The 20,154-nt window shown below is 41.9% G+C and overlaps 2 protein-coding genes across 2 annotated transcripts in view; one reads left to right on the forward strand and one right to left on the reverse strand.

The window, feature by feature from the left end:
- Positions 1 to 873: 873 nt before the first annotated feature.
- LOC147171349 (alpha-(1,3)-fucosyltransferase 4-like) lies at positions 874 to 4,474 on the reverse strand. The gene has a single exon (XM_086081554.1). It carries the CDS (start codon positions 4,352 to 4,354, stop codon positions 3,263 to 3,265), a length of 1,092 nt encoding a protein of 363 aa, XP_085937680.1. The 5' UTR covers positions 4,355 to 4,474; the 3' UTR covers positions 874 to 3,262.
- Positions 4,475 to 14,999: 10,525 nt separating this feature from the next.
- cux1b (cut-like homeobox 1b) overlaps positions 15,000 to 20,154 on the forward strand; it is an 89,505-nt gene continuing 84,350 nt past the window's right edge. The window contains exon 1 of the mRNA XM_086080023.1: positions 15,000 to 15,131. Coding sequence (XP_085936149.1) covers positions 15,069 to 15,131 — 63 coding nt within the window. The 5' untranslated portion in view covers positions 15,000 to 15,068. The remainder of the gene's footprint in view (positions 15,132 to 20,154) is intronic.

Raw genomic sequence — 20,154 nt, forward strand, 5'->3', positions numbered from 1 at the left:
ATAAAATATGAACATGCAAATTCAGATATTGCCCAATCACTTTCAAACAGTATTTTTTTAATTTACAAAATAACATGGCTCACCATGCTAATTAATTGCAATAGTTATATATAATTGAATTAAGTTGAACTTCAACGTGGACTAACCCATATTTATCAGCAAAGCTGACATCTGTTTATTCCTCAAAAACAATTTGATAAATAGCGCAATTTTCCTTTTCTCACTTGTGTATTACAAACATGAGTAAGCAAATGCGACCGTTTATATCAAGTCCACATATCAACAATCCCTTGGACCCTCAGCATTTCTCCCATTTTACAATGAAGTGACCCAGACCCGATGAATCTCAGCATCGTTGACCCAGAAGGAGCAAGAGTGCTGGAGTTACTTTCTCCACATTGGTTCACAGACCGAGCAGGTATGACGGCATGTGTGTGTGTGTAAAAGCTACAAAAGCTTTACCAGCACGCACAACACCTTTTGTTGCTAAACTACAGTCCATTTCAATTCCTCTTCCCCTTCTCCTGCAGGATTAAATATTACCTTGTGTCAGCGGCTGACAACTTTCCAGGGGCTGAGGTGAGTCGTTGCCTAGCAACAAGGTGAAAAATTGGATTTATCAATATGAGATTGGGGGGGGGGGTCTGCTGTTAAACAGGGTGATGGTGTGCTGTAATGAATACTTAGATTCCAAAGCAATTTTAGTAGATTTAAATCAATGCTTCCTTTCAGCACCCCCTCCCCATTTTTTCTTCTTCCCACCATCTTTTTGACTAACTGCTGTTCATATGGCCCCCGCGGGCTGGAGACCCGCTAATCTCATTTGTACAGCAACAGATGTTTCTCCTAAAAACATCCGCCGACTGGGGAGTGAAAAGTGGGCCCGGCGGATGAAAGAACCTCGCGTCACATCGGCAGACATATTGACTCGCGGTACACTTACGAGGAACTATCACATAAACAAGTCCACTCGAGTCGTTCGGATGATTTTTATTTTTTGCTTTGACCCGTGAGCAAAGATTTTGTAGTTTGGTATAGAGTGAACAATTATTTTAAAAAGAGGCTTCATACTGTTTATTTCTACTGTCAAGCTAAACATAAAAAAATATAATTACACATCGTTTAAAACAACCACTCAACATTGCCTTTTGCTAGCTTAATGCTAACACAAGCGAAACACCATATATGGTCTAGCAAACAACATTGATAGTTGCCGTACTAGTATAACCCTTTAAGCAATGGCTATTAGAATATAAACGGTGTATCAACAAACGCATGTAGACATTATTACAATGCTCACATGCATATTTTCTTTATCCTCTGCATAAAATGACTACTATTGCTAAGGACCTGATATTTTGCAGAACAAAATTTCAATAAATGAATCAATTAACATATCTAACTAATAAAATAACTTGCCGACTAACATGCCAAACATTTGACTGTTTTACAATACTTTGTTCTTTAATATTTTGTTGAACTTCTGCTAATTATTAAATAAAAAAAATTTGGGCAGGAGCAATGTTTCAATGTCTCAATGTTTCAATCTTTGTATTATGTTGCAGTTTGTAAAATAAAATGTAATTAAATAAAACCCGGATCTAAATATTTATGCTGTTTATTGAGTCATTAACAGTAGTTTTGAAAGTCTTCTTTGCTTATGATTTCATGACTGTACTATACTATACTGCCAGGAGTAGCGATGAATCATAATGCACAATTTGTTTTAAAAAAAATCATTCTGTAATGGTGTTTTTGCTTTGAGATAGATTTTTTTGTGGCGAGCCTAGAGCGGATTAATGGTATTTCCATTCATTTCATAGGGTAATAAAGATCTGAGGTACAAAGTTTTCACGTTCTTGCGAGCAAGCAAGGCCCTTGCATACGCACACAGACGACAAATAAAAGCGCGCCGTGCAGTAATCTGACGGCTGGTTTCCCATGGCTGTGTCTCGCCGGCCCGTGGACCTTCCACTCTGTCTCGCTGATGGCTCCTGTGTGATTGCGATCATCCATCTTACTGTCAAAGGCAACAAAAAAGGGCAAGAAAGGGGAAATCGCACACACACATACGCACAGCCACACGCGCCCGCCGTTCCCTCGCGTCCAGCAAACAAGCGACCGCAGTGTGCGAGCGGCGGTACAGACAACAGGCCGCTTCAATTGGCTTTATGTAGGGAACGGACGTGGGTGTGCATCTTTCGGGGGTCGTCCGCGGCTGCCCATTATGCTGCGTGATCAGCCGCTGGAGTGTACGTGGGGGCAGGGAGAGGGCGACGTGTCTGATCTTGCAGCTGATCAAAAGGCACCAGAGACTTGCTCCCTTGTGGCCGGGGCGAGCGGGGCCTCATATCAACATGTCTCTGTTCAGTAGACAGGAAAAACAAGAAGAAAGAGAAGGAGAGGCAGGGCTGATTGGTAGTTGGTGGGGGTCGGGAGACGTATGGGCCAAAAAAGCACAGATGAAAGGATAGCGAGGGAGGCCCCGGCGACAGCGTTTGACAATAATACATAACTGCGCTTGTGTGCTTTTTGACTCTGATCGGGCTTATTAAGGCGGCTTCTGCGTTAATCAACATGACGGGAATTTGTTCTCGTTTACATGTTGTTTGTAATGTCATCGACACTTTTCCTCAAAGTGGTGACAATTTCGACAAAGCCAACGTGGCGGTCTTACTCTGTGAAAATGACGCTCTCTCTGCTCATTGAAAAGCATTGGGCCGTTGTCATTTGATCCGTGGGGTTTATTTTGACTTCAAAATGTGATGAAATGTTGTTTTGACTATTAATGACTATAACAATCTTCCAGGTTCGTATGCTAGTCACGAGTAAAAACAGTACGTTAGTTTTCACTGTGCAAAGTTAGCAACTGGATGTTCGGAATTGCTAAAAGAGTTGCCTCGATTGTCACAGTCATAATCATAATTTGATTATTTTTCAAACTCACTCAGCCCAAATAGTTATAACAACCACTACATTGATGCTACATGCTAATCATTAGCCCATCTTTGGGGTTTCCCGTTGTGTTAGCATGGAGCTAGCAAAGGATATGTTTATGTTTAATGTGGCAGTAAAATTCAACTGCGAGTGACGATAAGCAGCTGTTGCCAAACTGCTACTAGCAAGTAAATTGAGTCGTTCATTTTTTCTGTGACCAAGCTTACAAGATGAATTCAAAATGGGAGTGTCAAAGTTTTTCCAATATTCGCTACAGGGTTCTGTCCCATTCCTGGGGGGTTTGTTTACTGTACACGGGAAGTCCTCAGGACTCAAACCATCCAGTCAAGTCATGGACCATGCGAGTGCGTCCGATGGTCTTCCTCAGCGCCCTGCAGGCGGTGCAGTAATGTTCTTCCCAGAAGGCAGGCTGGCGCAGTCCGAAGCCCGTCCTCCAGCGCAGGTGCCCCATCAGCCGTGCCGGGTCCCGCCTGAGCAACAGCAGGTACTGGGCCAGTGCTTTGACCGAGGAGAAGTCATCCACGTGGATGAAGGCCTCGGGCGGCAGGAAGCGCTCGTAGCTCTTCCGCGCGGGACCCAGGACCACTGGCACGGCACCGGCCAGCACGGCGTTCCACAGCTTCTCTGTGATGTAGTCCGTGTGTTGTGAGTTCTCCAGGGCTAAATAGAAATTGTAGCGCTTTACAAGCCGCACCACGCTTCCGAGGCCTTCGGGAATGCTGCGTCCAGCTCGGCCGAACACATCCACCTGGATGTACTGGCTAAGCTGGAAGTAGAAGGCCACGCGGGCCTGCGAATCCACCCAATTGCTCACCACCCACGCTACCAAGCCAGGACGAGAAGTTCTGGAAGGTTCTGAGAGCGGCTGCCCATTGCCATGTTTCTGGACCAGGTAGCCATAGGGGAGGAAGATGTCAGAGTCGGTGCGGTAGCTCATTGTGAGGTTGAAGCGCCCCTCCAGGCGCCACAGGGCCGGCGTGTGCGAGGGCGACTCGTAGTTGAGCCATATCCACTTCTGCCAGGGCGGCCGGCCCACTTCCGGCGGCAGTTCGGCACTTCCCGAGGCCACGTCGCGATGGTGCACGAGCACGCCGTCTGCGTGCGGGTACGCGCGCGAGTCGTCAGTCAGCGCGCAGCCGTCCACGCCGTAGCGCGCCAAACAATCCGGAAGTGGTCGCTTCCGCCCGAACGGATGAGTCCAAATCAAGAGCGTCACCTCGGGAGCGGTCGTCGCCGGCTCTAGCGCGAGCGGCTCCGGTAAGTGGAGCAAAGAAAATCCCAGGAGGACGAGGAAGGTGGCAGCCACTAGGCCCGCGGTAAAGAAGTAGCCGTCACATTTGGACAAACCGGGGCGCCTCTTTGAGCATGCGCGGGTCTGTCGTGCCCAAACTCCCATAAGTGCCTTTCACCCCCGAACACAAGCGCACCTTGTAGTTGTCTTCATGGCAGCCTTAAGCTTAAAAAAAGCTTTAATCCAGTTTGCAGCGGTCCAATCGGGACGCTGATACTGGACGTGGCAGAGTGCTGGCGGGTTTCTGTTGCCAGTCAATGAGGCTTCTGTGACGTCCACACGGCCTCTCTGGCACTTAGAAACTCAAAGTCAACACCTCCAGCCCAGGAAATAAGTAACGTTTTATGACACATTTATCATACACACTTTGTACCTTCGAGGTTATAGTAAGGCTCGAAAAAGTTGCCTTGGAGACCATCAGTGAATAAATCAGTGTACTTGAGGGACACGACCCCCACTATGCCTAAATTTTAATCCATTAAATAGGATAGGGCATTTATTTTAGTCCAATTTACACAATGAGATTCACAAATGAAACCTATTAGGGATTTTGATGTCAGCTTAATTTTGTTGGTTTAACACAATATTAAGTTATTTTATTTTTTACGAATCTATCGTTAGAAGCAGAGGATTCTCAAAATGTTTAACTAATTGTTAAGTAAAATCAGACAATTTATCATATTTATTCGGATAAATTTGTATCTTGTATGTTCTTTATCATTTCATTTTTAATGTATATTTTAAGTAGGGCTGCACAATATATTGAAAACTTATTGTTATCGCGATCATGCACATACAATAGCTGTATTTAACTTATATTTTTATGATTACTATTTTATAAGCAATATTTAGTATTTTTTTAAATATATATTTCATTTTAAAACATTAAGAAACATGGTCGTATAATTGAAAACTTTTGTATATATTTTTAAATATACTTCATATAATTTTAAATATTTGACATATTTAAAATTTACATTTTGAAACAATAATAATCACCTTATTACTAATGGCTTGTCCCCTAACAGTAACGTTCGTCTACCACTGGGTGTCTCTATACACAAAGCTGTGCTTTGGATGAAATTCTGTTTTGGCTTCAATAAAGAACCCAGTACAGCATTTGAGCTTTTGCACTGTCGGATTATATTGGGGAGGGAGAAAACATGCATTATTAATTTTGCCAATAAATAAATATTCAGAGCTTTGAATTAGGCATGTTTTGCCGCCACACTTTGAAATATTGGATGTTTTATTCAGCGTGGAAAAACAAACCCAAACAAAAAGCCTTGGTTTTAATTAAGTGGCCAAAAAGAAAAAGTAGTTCCACATGTTGTTGTGCTGATGGTGTGAAAATGCGAAAACATCTGCGTTTGCAAGACCCGAAACTGGCAGGAAAAAGCACGCTGTGTGTGTCTTCGGACATCGTCCCCTCCTTCCCCCCCCCCTCAAGAATTTGTCATGAATCCCGGATGGAAGCGTAAAACATGGAGCGGTGGGAGGAGATGAAGTGAAGAGCATGTGTGTTACTCCACTGGGTCCTCCTCCTTCCTGTGACATCCATTCACTTTTCCTCACTGTGGGGTTACAAAAAAAGAAAAGAAAAAGCAGAACAACCGTGCGTGTCTGTGCATGTCTGCTGTGTGTGAGATCAGCTAACCCCATAAGAGGTTTTGTATTCTTTTTGCATTATTTATCCCCCCTCTCCTTTCAGCGGAACCGTTCTATTTTCAGCCGATTCTTCATCGGATGTTCTGCCTGGAGGGGGTTTATCTGGGGCTGGCGAGAAACAACAGCAGTCTGGTCCCAGTATTATTAACACATGTACGTCCCACCGCAGAAGCAGCCGAGGTTAGCGTGGTCTGGGAGTGACGTACGGCGGCCTTGTGCGGTTTCTTTTCAGTTTTTCTGAATACGCTTATTTTTATTTTTTATTTTTTGCAGGAAATGCGCAGTAAGTCTAGTTGCGCCGGTAGCTACACTCGTTTATTTTCTTGTTGGTTGAAGGCTCGCCTGCAGTGTCCACGGACACTTCCTGTTTGAAACTTTATCACCACGCGCTTAAACGGAAACACTTTTGAGGCGCCACATACAATGTTTGAAGGTTGAAGAAATGGTAGTTGTTACAAAAACGGCCAGCAGGTGGCAGCAGAGTAAAACAGACCAACCAGGGCCATGTTGAAAAAAGCTCATTTACCCACAGTTCTAAAAACGTTTCTGAATAATGATGAAACTTAGCTATATTCTAATACTAATTACTGCAAAACGAAAACGGATAGAAATATACTTTTTTTTCCTGATGAAAGAAGAGACTCTAATCTTTCTTTTGGTGGGTTGTTTTTATAGCAATAGAACACAATGTTCTGTGGGGCCTTGCAAAATCAGTCAAAATCCAGTAACACCGCCGGGAGCGAAGGGGGTTGCTTCAGTGAAAATGGCTGGGAGTGAATGAGTTAAAAACAAAGAAATGTGAAAGATTCATATTTCAGATTTTTTTTTAATTTTTGAAAAAAATATTTACTGTAGAAAACTAGATCTATAGTATTTACATGTTTAAGTACCATTTAACTTTTTTAGACGTACTAATAACCTTGGGAGCTCCCTGAACATTTTGTTACAAATTTAAAAGGATGTCTATTGTCGAAGATTAAAAAAAAAACTTTTACATTTTGAAAAGTCAGAAAAATTGTCCAATAAACATGCTTGAAGACATTACAACAAAATCAAGATTGACATTTGTATTTAAAATAAATAAATAAATTGACGCCAATATATATCCCCCCTTTTTTACCGAAAATAAATATCGGCTCCAAATATCAGTTATCGGCCTCCTTGACTACTAATAATTGGCATCGGTATCGGCCCTGAAAAAAACATATCAGTCTATCTCTAACAAAAACATAGCATGATTGTCAAGGAAGAAGCACAATTTTGAGGTTGTGGGTTCAATCCTCACACCTGTGACCATGTTGAAGTGACCTTGAGCAAGACACTGAACCCCGATTTGCTCCCAGTGGACCTGGTGAATGTGAGGCTTTGGGCGCTATAGCTAAAAAAAAGCACTTTATAAAATAGCAGTCCATTCCAATACCAAATGGCTTGCAGACCGGTATCGGACCACGGACCGAGTGTTGTTGATGACCACTGGCGTAGAATACAGCGCGACACAGAAAAAAGGCAGTAAGGTGATGGCTTTTACCGGCAGTGTAAAAGTGACTTGTAGGACTCAAGTAGTCCACGGGGAGCGTGCTAGTCTTTTACGACGGGACCCCCAGGTCATCACTCATCTTCCGTATTGATTTTCTCTTTTGCCGTTCTCGGGGGACAGGATGTCTCAATTGGTCCCGCCTGGTGTGGGAGTGTGAGCAACAGAAAGCCATGAAGATGATGAGCGAGTAACGGCGGGGCTACGGAGAGAGGGGGGTCACGGAGGCCCTTCGCCGACCCATGACCTTAATCATGACCCCGGGGGTCACACCGGGGGTCAGGGGTTGTGTGAAAGTGCCACCGAGGCGATTCACTGCACTGCCGGGCACTGATGATCTTATGCAGCCGTGCCGGCCTGTCTGGCGTGATCAGTGTTGCGCGCAGCCCGTGGGCCCCCGAGGGCCACACATCCGTCTAACGCGGCCACACGAGGCCCCGCTAAAAGCACCTCGCAGGCACGGACGATGAGCACCAGCAAATGGCGGACGTAAGAGGAAAGACGAAAGTGCTAACGCTAGAGGACAGACAGACTGCACATTGACTTGTGCAGTGGCAGCAACGCATATGTCCTCATTTCCGACTTGAAAGGGGACATAGAGCACAACATTACGCAAAATTGACTTTTTAATCACTTCGTATCTTCAAATGGTCCAAGCGTGACATTAAACAAGTACAATTTGTAACAGTAACAGTTGCGCACATTTACATAACTGCCCCATAAAAGTTTCTCGCCCATGATCAGTTTGGCAGGGTGAAGATCCAGCACCATTTCGAGTGACTATACTGCCTCAGAGACTAAAATGCAAAAAAACAAAACAAGCAAGGTTATTTTAGTTAACTAAAACTACCGAAAATTCAAAAAACAATTTCGTTAACTAAATAAAATAAAAACGAAAATGCTTTTAAAAAAACGAAAACTATCTGAAACTTCATTTTATGTTTACAAAACTAACTATAATTATAGCAAAAATGTCCTTTGGTAATCCATTTAATGCATGAGCCTTTGGGGATGATTTATTTTTTATATTAACCGGAATAAGGACATTCGAAAGTGTGCCACACAAAAGTGACATCATCTAGCAGCAGCCAATAGAAAAGCACCTTCAAATGACGTCGCTCCCATGATGTTTTTTTAAATATTGTGCCCAAGTAATACACACTTTAAAGAAAAAAAACTAATACTGAAACTAACTAAAATATGAAATAACTAAAACTCATAAAAACTAACAGAACCACCCTAAAAACAAACTAAAACTAACTTAATAAAAAAAAAAACATATTCAAAACGAAATAAAAACTAGCTCAAATGAAAAATTCCAAAACTATAATAACGCTGTCCCCAAGATGCGGCGCCAGAACTAGCATGATAAGGACAAAAAAAATGTAAGCAGAGCTGCATTAGCGTTAGCCAACAGTGTTATTAGTTTCTGATAAATGGTGCAAAATTCAATGACCTGGAAGTAAAAACATTATATTATATTTGTATTTATTATATTGATTTATAATTACACTTTTGATGATTTCTATTGAAACTTAATGCCTCTTGAAAAATTTTCTTTTTTTTCCTTTTTTTTTAGTTAAATAAAGGTAGACTCACAATAAATAAGTGAAAAGTCTCGAATTAACCCAATTTGAAACGTCCCCCTCATAATAACTGATACGTGACCCGCCGCACTGTATGACTCCGGACCGTAAAGCCACCCGTTTGACCTTGTGCATTTTAAGTATGTTATAGAATCCACTGTGTAAACATGTCACGGGTTAGCAGTAAAGCTGTCAAATGAAGGCGGCTTGAACAGGAAGCAACATTAAAATAGAGTGAAATGAATGCTACTCAAAAGTTCTCACTGGCTTCGCCTTCCTTGGCTGCTGTCGGCGCCAGGCGTGTTCAACGTGTGTTGTGGGTTCATCATAATTTGTAGTTGGATTGATAACTGAGCCGAGGTTTGTTCCAACACGAGTGCACGCCCCCTGTTGCTTCAAAGCCAACCGGTAAAAAAATATTTGAAGGGGGAAAAAAAGTCGTCATACTCGACACAGTGCACGAGTGACTTACTTTTTTTTTCCTTCTTTTTTTTGCCTCAGTTCTCAGGGTTCGAATATCTGGTGTGGCCTTTGGTTGTATAGTGTCAGCAACATGCATGTTTTTGGAATGTGGGAGGGGAAAAAAAAGTTGCATCTTTTTGAAGTATGTGAGATCATACCATGTTGGAACATCATAGTTATTTTTCCAATTGTGTCTCAATAAGGCAAGGCTCTTCTTTTTTTTTTTTTTTACATATTTAGTAGAATCCAACTGTAACAACATCACATAAACACACGGTCACATAGGGATAGATGCAGTAGACAGGGAAAACACTGTGGATTAAGTCCAACCTGTTTTTCAGGTTGGACTTAATGATAGACCACATCATAAGTCACGCAGGCCGGTCGTAACGAGGATTACATTCAGCAGTTTGCACACAACATTTTGGACTTAAGCGACTGTGCTTGCCACAAAGACGCGGTATCCCTCTGATGAAAGGAATCACCTTTTTAGGGCGCTTAACATGTCTGAAAACTTCTTGCAAGCTAACACAACGGGAAGTTGGGGAAAAAATAGCCCTTGACACCAAATTGGGTCTACAGGTAAAAGGCACACGGAAAAAAAAAAAGAAGTGAATTGTAAGTCTGCCATTTTGGTATGAAGCAGCCATTTTGAGGGTCAATTTCATAAAAATAAAAAAAATTTCACCAATCAATATGAAATTGAGTGCACATGTCTATTATAACAAAATGTCAGAGTCACAAGGACCCGTGCCTGAAATTTAAAAGGACGTTAGCCATTTTGGTTTGAAGCAGCCATTTTAAGGCAAATTCCCTGAAAATTAGCCCCTGATATCAGTTTCACCAATTGACACCAGATTGGGTGGGCATGTCTATCATAACTGGACGCAAGGAAAAGTCTCAAGGACTCATGCCCGAAAGTAACAGGATGACTGCCATTTTTTTAAATTTTTGGGGGAGAGAGCTCAACATTGTTCATTTGTTAATCTTACCGATTCGACATGTCATCATCATTACTTTCTCTCTCTTTTGTGTGTGTGTGTGTGTGTGTGCGGGTGTGTGTGTGCTCATTAATTCACCTAAAACCTATTAAAAATCCCATTCCGTTCACCTAAACCGAAAACTTCAGAATCCCGCAAGAGTCATGAAGTTGTCAAGAGACCCGAGGAAGGATCAAAGAAAAGAAAGAAAAGTGAAATCCAGCACCGACCAGACATCACCTACTACCCACCGGGTTACCAACCAGAATCTTTCACCAACCCCAGAAACATCTGCCATTTTGTTTTAAAGCAGCCATTTTGAGGATTCTATTAAAATGAAGCTATCTAAAAAAGCTAGCTAAAGTGAGAGGAATTAATCATAGACAGAAAGGCGATACTAAATTGTGAAGCTTTATTTATTTTGCTTACACCATCTAACGTGAGTAGAGCATGGTGTCAAAACTTTGATGGTCATTTCGAGGATTCGCCATGAAAAAACTCTATCACTGCTTGTACCTTTTCTATTTTCTAACTTTGGTGGTTCTTTTTAATGGGCTGCTCTTTTTACATACAGTTAATAGCTATCCTGATGGCAGGTCAAAGGGGGGGGGGGGGGGATGAAGCTAAACGATGTCTTGAAATGATGTATGAAATAAGCCAAAGCTATTTTGGGCTGCTTTAGTTATTGGAGCAACGAGTGCCATTCATACGGAAGGGGGTATAAACGGCTACAAACCCCAAAAGGTGCAATGAAAGAGAGGCATTATCTATGCCACATTCCGTCTGTTATTTTTAACGAGGTCGAGTAAAGCACAATCGTTGTTAGGAAACAAAAATAAATCTCGAGTATATTTTTGTGGCAGATGGGGCCGATAGTGAGAATGCGAGCTCTGTGTGGCTTTCAAAAAAAAAAAAAAGGAATTTCACCTAGACGGACCTCACAGCACCCTTGATACACTGGGAAAAAAACCCCAATATAAACACCAGAGATGTTGCAATGATAATGCACAGCAGCTATCGGCTCTCCATATGGTCAACTTATGGCGCGTGGACCATATATGGACGGCGAAAGCATTTGATCTGGCGTGTAACATAATCCTATACCCAACTAAAAACATGCTTTCATTAAATAAACCCCTCATAGGGAAAAAGGTGTTTTCAAGGCATACAGTGAGGCCCCTTTTGACACGAGACTGTGCATCCATAGCGCGTAATTAAGAATTCTACCACACGGTGAAGGCGCGGTCAGCGGGAGTGACGCCTCGGGAGCAGCCGGGGGTCAACTGCGTAGCTCAAGGTCAGTTCGACAGCAGCCACATAATTATATGCACACTGACGAGACCCCCGCCCTCCCTGCAGTCTATATCCGGGCAATGTTTGGTTTCCAAATGCCATTTTCAGCACTTTTGATTAGGGCTGAGGGATTTTTTTTCCCCCCAAAATTATCTAATTGTAATTCCCTAAGCAGCCTTTCCCCCCAAAAAAATTGCATTTGACAACATTGCAAGGTTGATTTTTATTAAATTGTTCAGCCCTAACTTTAGCACATATGTTACAATTTAGAAACAAAAATATTTATGCTTTAATATAATATATAATATAAATTACATTTTTATTGATATATAAAACCTGGATTTGGCCTGCGACTATTCCATGGTGTACCTTGTCTTTTGGCCTAAAATCAGCTTCAGCTGAAAATGGGTAAATAAGAAACTGGTGACCTAAAACCCCAATACAAATCATGGTTCTGTATGCAAATTAACAATGAAAAAATATTTACATAAATCACCCTAAAAATATTTCATTTGCTTCATTAATGAAACCTAGATGAACAATTTCAACTTTATTTTACAATTTAAACATACATTTAAATATTCACATATATAAAACTACATTTGCAACGTAAATATATATTTTCAATACATTTTCTGACCTCTAACTAAAAAATTATATGGTACACTACAACGAATACATTTTCAAAAATAATTTGTGTTGTTTTATAGCTGTAATAAATAATTATTAATTTATAAATTATGAAATAACCATGTCTATGTTGTCGCACTGATTACCATGCACCTTCAAACCGTGCTGGAATTATGACCTCTACAGTATTTCGTTTTTATTTAAAAATTTTAAAGACATAGACTATGCTTAATAGTTTCTTTAAAATATTTGTAATAATTTTAGTAATTCTATATGCCTGCTTTGCCTTGTGTTGTTTTCACCGCAGAACTGAAACAGTACATTTCTCCTGCGGATGAATAAATGATCTTACGTATCCATCTTGATGTTTCCCAACCTTTTATCAGGTCAAGGCCACCATTTTAATTTGTAAAATCACATGGCTCGCTACCAACGAAAACGTATGAACGCTGAAATAATGACGACCTCGCCTCAATTTCCTCACAAGTGACACATTCAGTGGGAAATCTTGGCCTATTTAATTGAGAGCAAAGCTGATTAGCTCGCAGGAAGCCATGATTTATGTCCTGTGGTATGAAAGGTAACAGGTAGATACACAGATTGATTTTACATCTGCCATCATTTCATTGTTCTTCCTGCTACTATATGTCACTGGCATAAAGAGATGACGTAAACTATTTTTGCAATGAATAGATCATTTTCAGAAAGAAAATCATTTGACTCCACAATATGCATTTGCTGACGTCTCTCTTACACGAAAACTCTCGAACGTATTCGTCGGTAATCTGTTGCCGCCATAAAGAATTACGGGGTAACATAACTCTTTTCCTAACGGTTGGTTAGGAGTAACCTATGCTAAAGGTGGGTTAAAGGTTGCAACCAGGCACCTTTCCTCAGCATTTTTTGAATTCTTTCCTCCGAGGACTTAGTCACGGGTCATCTTGCTCAGATAGGAACGAAAAGGAACGGAAAATGTAAATGCTTTTATTTTGGCGTGGACATGTATGGCCAATACAAGCTAGCAAGCGCTACAACTTGTGTCTGCACTGTTGCCAGTTTAGTGTCATTTTGGCTCTAATTTAGGGACTTTTTCCAACCCTTCTATTAACTAGTTTTCATAAAAAGAGATGATTTAAAGGGCTTTTCCCTTACAATACGTCTATTAACATTTTCACAGTATGTACGTATTATGTGGATTATAATTCACCATTGTGTCGCTGTTTATCTCTGTCAATGATACACTTCACACTTATCTAGCTATCTGTCTGTCTGCCTATTTATCTTTTTTTTACGATTTGGGAGTCCCGCTTACAAACTGCTATAGAGTGATGCCTTGAGATTTGAGATTAATTTGTTCCTTGACCACCCTCATATCTCAAGTCATCTTTCCTTGCCGATATATATATATATTTCTAAAAGCATGCATTAATTACATAATTAAATACAATGAAAAATAATTTCGGTATGGCCACCAGGGTGCAGTGTAATACAGACTGCAGATATACTGTACTGAAGGTTCAGCTCCTCTCTTAGCTTCTCAGTACGGCAGTAATATTTGTTGTTCTGCTCAGAGGATAAAGAATATAAGCCTGTGAGTGTTCTTATATTGTCTCTCTACTGTACATGTGTAAGAGCACAGTTTGTGTTCTGGCATTCATCGTTTAAAGGGTAACAAGTTACGCCGTCACACGCATGATATTGTTAACCAGTGTGCCTATGGAGTTTTCCATTGTATGTTAGCATTCAGGTAGCGGCTTTGTGGTCATTTTAAATACACACGAGTAATTTTCTTTGTTTTATGTTTGGTTTAACATGAGTAACCAAGAGTGGCAATAAACATTTAATGTCTGTCCTAAACAAACAAACAAACAAACACTGGGACACTTCAAACAGCTCATTGGCCTTCAATCTGCCTCTTTAGATGTATTGTTTGTGTGTACACCATGTAGCATTATTATAGTCCTCCTCACTTTATCGTGCTTCTGTTTCCACATCCAACTTGAACATATTCCAAATATTTATGCCATGCATGCTAGTGTTTTTGACATTCCGAAAAAAAATCGGAATTTTAAATGTTCAGATCATTCATCTTGGAAACAGTTTTGAACATTGCAGAAATGCACACATGTAAAAAAAAAAAATCCACATTTTTCACAACCTATTGCATATTTTCACCACGATTATTCCACAGCATTCCATATTTAGTCAATATATTTCCATATCATTCCACATAACTCCACATTTTCAATATCATTAAACATTGTGGCCCACATATTTTCCATTCAGCATTCAGACACAATTTCTCCAGAGGTGGTCATTTTCTAGTGTTTGTGTCTTTCTGATTATGAATAACATACAAAATTCAATGACCACAGTGGGAGTTATTTTTTTTTATTTTTGTAAAAAAAAAAAAGAAGAGGTAATATAACGCCCGTTTGGTATTTACCTGTGAATTCCGCGTATTGGTAAAATGCTATTTAAGCAATTATAATGGCGTTATTAAAGCGACAACCGCGCTGGCGTGAGTCCATTCCACCGAGATCCACACTCCAGGCGAGCCGCGGACGGGATCCAGTCCGGGTGTTCCCACCGCCCGCTCCCCTCCACTGAACTCCAACCCCCGCGCGCTCTATCAGCATCTCATTCCTGTCTCAATATGTCTCAAGATGGCGGCCAATGCAGGATCGATGTTTCAATATTGGAAGCGCTTTGACTTGCAACAACTACAGGTCAGTGGACGCTCTCTTTGGGCTCGCTCGGCCGCCGTTCCGCGGGGGGCTCACGCTTCTCTCCCGGGTGGCTTTAGTGTGTGTTTTTGTTCCACCGCCGCCTCGTTCGCCCGTTTACGGAGGGGGAAGAGAGCCCGGAGAGCTCCCCCTCGCATTGATGAAAGTGGCTCCTCTCGCTGATCAGAAATTGATCCTCTTTGTTCAATTCCACATCGATCGGACCACTGCGACCGGCTACCGGCGGGGGCGACGCCGCCGGGATGCGGTGAAATAACAAAGCCCCGCTTCCAGCCCCTTCGAGCCGCCACCGTTGAACGATATCGGCCAGTACGGGGAAGCTTTTTCGCCTTCGCCACCTTTTTTATCGCGTGTTGTTCAACTTTTAGTAGCCGTAGTTAGCCCGACGCTTTAGCCGCGAGCTGGCTACCTCGACTGGGGGAGGCGGGGGGAGAAAAAAACACCAAGTGGTTCTCGTTAGACGGTGGCGCTGTGGGGACCCCCGACGTGGACGGCACACACGACACTCTTCCCCCTTTTTTTGTGGTATTTATAAGCAAATGAGCAAGTTTACTTGGCATGTTAGCGAGCTCTTCGGCTAGCGGTTTGGAGGCAGTTTGACGCCAAGTGGTGGTTTGGGCAGTTTTTTTTTAAGCCACTATTAACACACTCTTGTTCTTCTTTTGACAAACTAAACAACACATTAATGATAGTTTAACGTAATTCATGATATGATTTATAATGTACGAGGAGCGTGACCTTGTTGCTTTAAACTCCTGAAATCGTGCGTGCGTGCGCGCGCCTCTAATCCGGACGTGCACGCGCTTGCGGAACCGGGGACGAATATTGGGTCCAGTGGGTGCGTGTGAACGGCGGCCTGTGCGTACATGCGAGCCGGTTTGACCTATCACAAGACACCAAGACAATGGCACTGTTGTGTGCGTGTGTACGAGTGTGTGCCCCCCCCCCCCCTTCCCCCTTCCTTGTGGCATTTAACGTGAACGTGCCCTAGCTGGACTTCAACTTGATGACTATTAGCAGAAGCTCACTCGGGGTCATTAACATAAGATGGCGTTATCTAGGCTAAACACTGTTTTCCCCCAAATTTGCACGGGATCGAAACTTTTAATTTGGGTCACGACCGGCTGGCAGACAAAAGGACAGTGAACAAGTCTTCCCGGTGGCCTTTGTGTTGCACTTATGCCACATCATCAAGGCTCCACTTCTCCTATTTATTTGATCCTACCCCTGCCCCCTTGTTCATGCATTATGTAAAAAAATGTGCTTCGCTATCTGTCTCCCTCCCCCTTCCTGTTCGCCATCCAATCTCTCACTGCCACCCTCCCCTCCTCCATTTTTATTTTTTCCTCCCCTCTCTCCTCACTGGCCCTTCACCCCGCTCTCACCCATTTCTCCCTGTTTGAACTGCTGTGTGAATGTGCAGGATCAGTCCCTCTTTTTTTTTTTTTTTTTTTTTTTTGCTCCCCCTCTCTCCCCTCCCCTAGTAGATGGACTGCCAGCATGGACAGTGAAGGCAGCGCCAGCAGCCAGGACATGAAAAATGCATCGCATAAGTTTGTGATAAGGCCCTGGGTAATTATGGCAAAGGCCCCTATCACAAGCGATTAGTCAGGACAGTGAATCTGAGCGTGTGCAAAAAGGCTGGCGCTTGGCAGGCCTGTCTGCGGGATAGGAATCAGTCAGAGCTGGTGTGCGTGCGTGTGTGTATGTGTGCAGAACTCCTCAGAACATTCGCTGTCTATTATTGATGACATCTTATTTACTCTCACTCCCACCAAGAGGCTCATGGAGGAAAGCCCTCAGAGCAAGTCCTCATTGGGATCTATTTTTCTGCACGTTGTAGTGGGGAAGAAGTGTGTAATTTCCCACCTTACAACTCGGAAAAATGTATCGGAATGTTGCTAGGGGTCCTTCCAGCAAACTGGACGCGCCTTGACTTCACTGTGACGAGGATACCTGTAACGCCACTCGTCGATGTCGCGTTGTTCTGTAAGCGTCAACGTAGACAACGATGGAGTTTTGTTTCTAAAATGGCCACGTAAGTTAAAATTGGTGCGTAATTGTGAAGGTGGGAGCGGTCGATCGCCAGCCGATGCTAACCCCGGAGTAAAGTCATAATTACGGTATATATTTGAATGCTATACACTTTTACACCATCAATAAAAAAACAATCAAATGAAAACACACAAAAAAAATGCATACAGTAATTTAATATTTGTCTCCATTTAATATTATTGCTGTTATGTACTTACTGTACCAGTTTTTTTTCTTTGTTCTTTTGGAGCACATATGAGGCAGTGTGGAGTAGAGGGGTTTATATAAGACGAAAGGTTTGAGATTAGTCATTGCCTCACTGTCTGCAAACGACCGAGTTCTGAAATAAGATCAACGCGCGTACGTCGTCGCTGGCGACTTTTTGATGTCATCCTCCAACAGCAAGCCGGATCGTAATGTTTTCTCTTTTAAGATGTGACAACTGGCCTTCCCGCAATGTTTAAAGTGCCATAGAAGGCGGGACGGACTCACGCGCACCGTTGCCATGCAAACCAAACACTGCTTCCAGTTCAGACCGGAAGTCACGTCCATAATTCACGTAAAGGCTCATAGGACCGAGGATTAAAGGTCGATACGATACTGCGTTCCAGAACACTGCGAAGTGGGAAATTTGCCACTTATGACCGAGGAACGTGCTTAGAAACACAGGCAGAAGAAGTATCACTCGTAAACTCGATGCATGTCAATTTCCGTGATGAAGAATTCTGACGCCTCAGTACAACGTCAGCAACCCGCAGAGATGCACTAAAATACTAAATACAGCAGAAAACCTGATACACTAGACAGAATGTTTAAAGGCATGATATAGAGGCCATAAAAAAACCTGTCAGTTTTATCCTTCCCATGTTTTAAATACATTTAAACAGTATTAAAACACAGTTTGAAGGTTTTCTTTTATTTACAGTTCTCCAGATAAGAAGCAAAGCATGCTTGCTTCAACGTGTTCGTCACACAGTTGACGTTTGCTGTAAAAGTGACACACAAAAAATATATATTTTTAAATTAAACAATGGTATAGACCGGCTATCTGATATTAGCATGGCTGTTACGGTAATTGGAAACCTTCAAACTGACTGCTACTAAAACACACATGGAGCAGTAACACATACAAGCATAGCACTCTTTATACACTATTTATTGGCTATATATTAGGGATTAAGCAGATTGAATTTCCTTGATCAACAATAAGGGCAAAGTAGCAGGGATAAATGCTCCTTGAATGTTCTGGTCTTACTGTGTACACGCTAGTGTCAGAATAATGCTACGTGGGGAAGTTGCCATGGTGTAGATGTTGCTCATTTTCCCACAGATGATGTCATGGTATTGTTGTTTGAATATACACAGAAGGTCCTTGGTTTTCGACGCTACTGCCATTCAATATTATTAATAGTAGGGGTGTGCCAAAAAATCTAATCTCATTTAGTACGATTCAGAATCGATTTGAAATGTCCCAAAATCAATTTTATTTGTCTGTGTGTGCCTTTATTTGGAGCGCTGTTCATGTTGTACCCGATTTGGCCACTTAGGGGCAGTGTGGTTCCACGCGGTCTGATACGCTGTTAAGTTGTAGCCACATTAGAGAGTAGAAGGGAAAAGTCACAATCAAGTTATTCCAATAAAAGTTGTTTTTTTGCAGTGTGGAGCCGTTCTTGTGAGTGATAAAAGTGCCGGGAGTAGCGCGCTAATTAGCATTAGCGAGTCATACTGGAGGAGAACATTACAATTCCTTTGCACATCTATAGATTGAAGCAAAAATCATTGTCAATCAAATAATTTCAAATCGAAAATCAATTCTGAATCGAATCGCAGACCCAAAAATCGGAATCGAATCGAATTGTGAGACATTCAAAGATTCCCGCCCCTTATGAATATTGTGTGTTAGTTTGCACAGCAGATGAAGAATGCACGGTCCGTGGTCACATGGCACACTCGGTTACGGCCGTACCGACCGTTCGCCATTGGATTGTTCTGTATTTAAGGCCTGGAAGTGTTTTTCATTCAAATATTTACTGTACTTAATTATGACTATTGCTATGTCAGCATAATTTCGAGATAGGTTAGCATTCTGACTTAACGTACAAATTTGGCTTATGTCGCATAGGTTAGCATATTTTGATTCTGCTTTGTTAGCGATGGGTTAGCACTCTAACATGCAAATTTGGTTTAGGTCGCATAGGTTTAGCATTTGTGTCTGAAAGTGAGAAGCCGCTGTACACTTTTTACTTAAAAAATCCTATATTTATCTAACATATATAAATGTAGAATTCCCAAAAAGTGATTATCAACAGTTCTCACATCCCCAACATATGTATATAATCCCTTGTGTGAGATATTTTGGAAGATGAGGCAAAGTTTTGTTGCCAGCATATTTAGCGGTTTTCAACATAATCGACCGTTATGTGCTGCTAAAAAGACGTGCTCATTGAGGCCTACCACATATTTGTTGTCTACTTTCATCTGGAACGCTTTGAGGTCGGACCTCGGAAGTTCCAAGCGGAATGTTTGCGACTTCCCAGCTCTCTGGAATGTAGCGTATATCATCGCACGTCCACGACCAAAATCCAATGCTGACTTTTTAGAACGACGAGATTCTTTCCTCCGCATGCACTATTCAAAGTGTGTAGTTGAACAACGAATCAAAACACGATTTATAACACTTCTCGTGAGTTTAAACTGTCCTTCAAGGCCCAATGGTTTCACTTTAAGTGCGCTTTATTTGAAGACAAAACCGGCCGTCATCACTTTGTTGTAATAAACTAAGTGAGGACAACCATGATTTTGAGTAGATGACAAATGTGTGTTTTCACTGAACCAAGGTTAAAAATCAGGAGGCAAATTTAGTCCTTCAAATATGAATTCTGCTCATTTCTTAATAAAGTATCAACGCATTTGGAGCTTTTTAATCATGTGTCTTTTTTGCTTTGCTCAACAAAAACGAAAACAGTTGGAC

The sequence above is a fragment of the Leptonotus elevatus genome, chromosome 7, assembly GCF_054856555.1.
Source record: "Leptonotus elevatus isolate MCC_2025b chromosome 7, RoL_Lele_1.0, whole genome shotgun sequence".
NCBI lineage: Eukaryota > Metazoa > Chordata > Actinopteri > Syngnathiformes > Syngnathidae > Leptonotus > Leptonotus elevatus.

Coding starts and splice junctions, on each gene's coding strand:
- LOC147171349 (XM_086081554.1), bottom strand. CDS start 4,354: ATGGGAGTTTGGGCACGACAGACCCGCGCATGCTCAAAGAGGCGCCCC.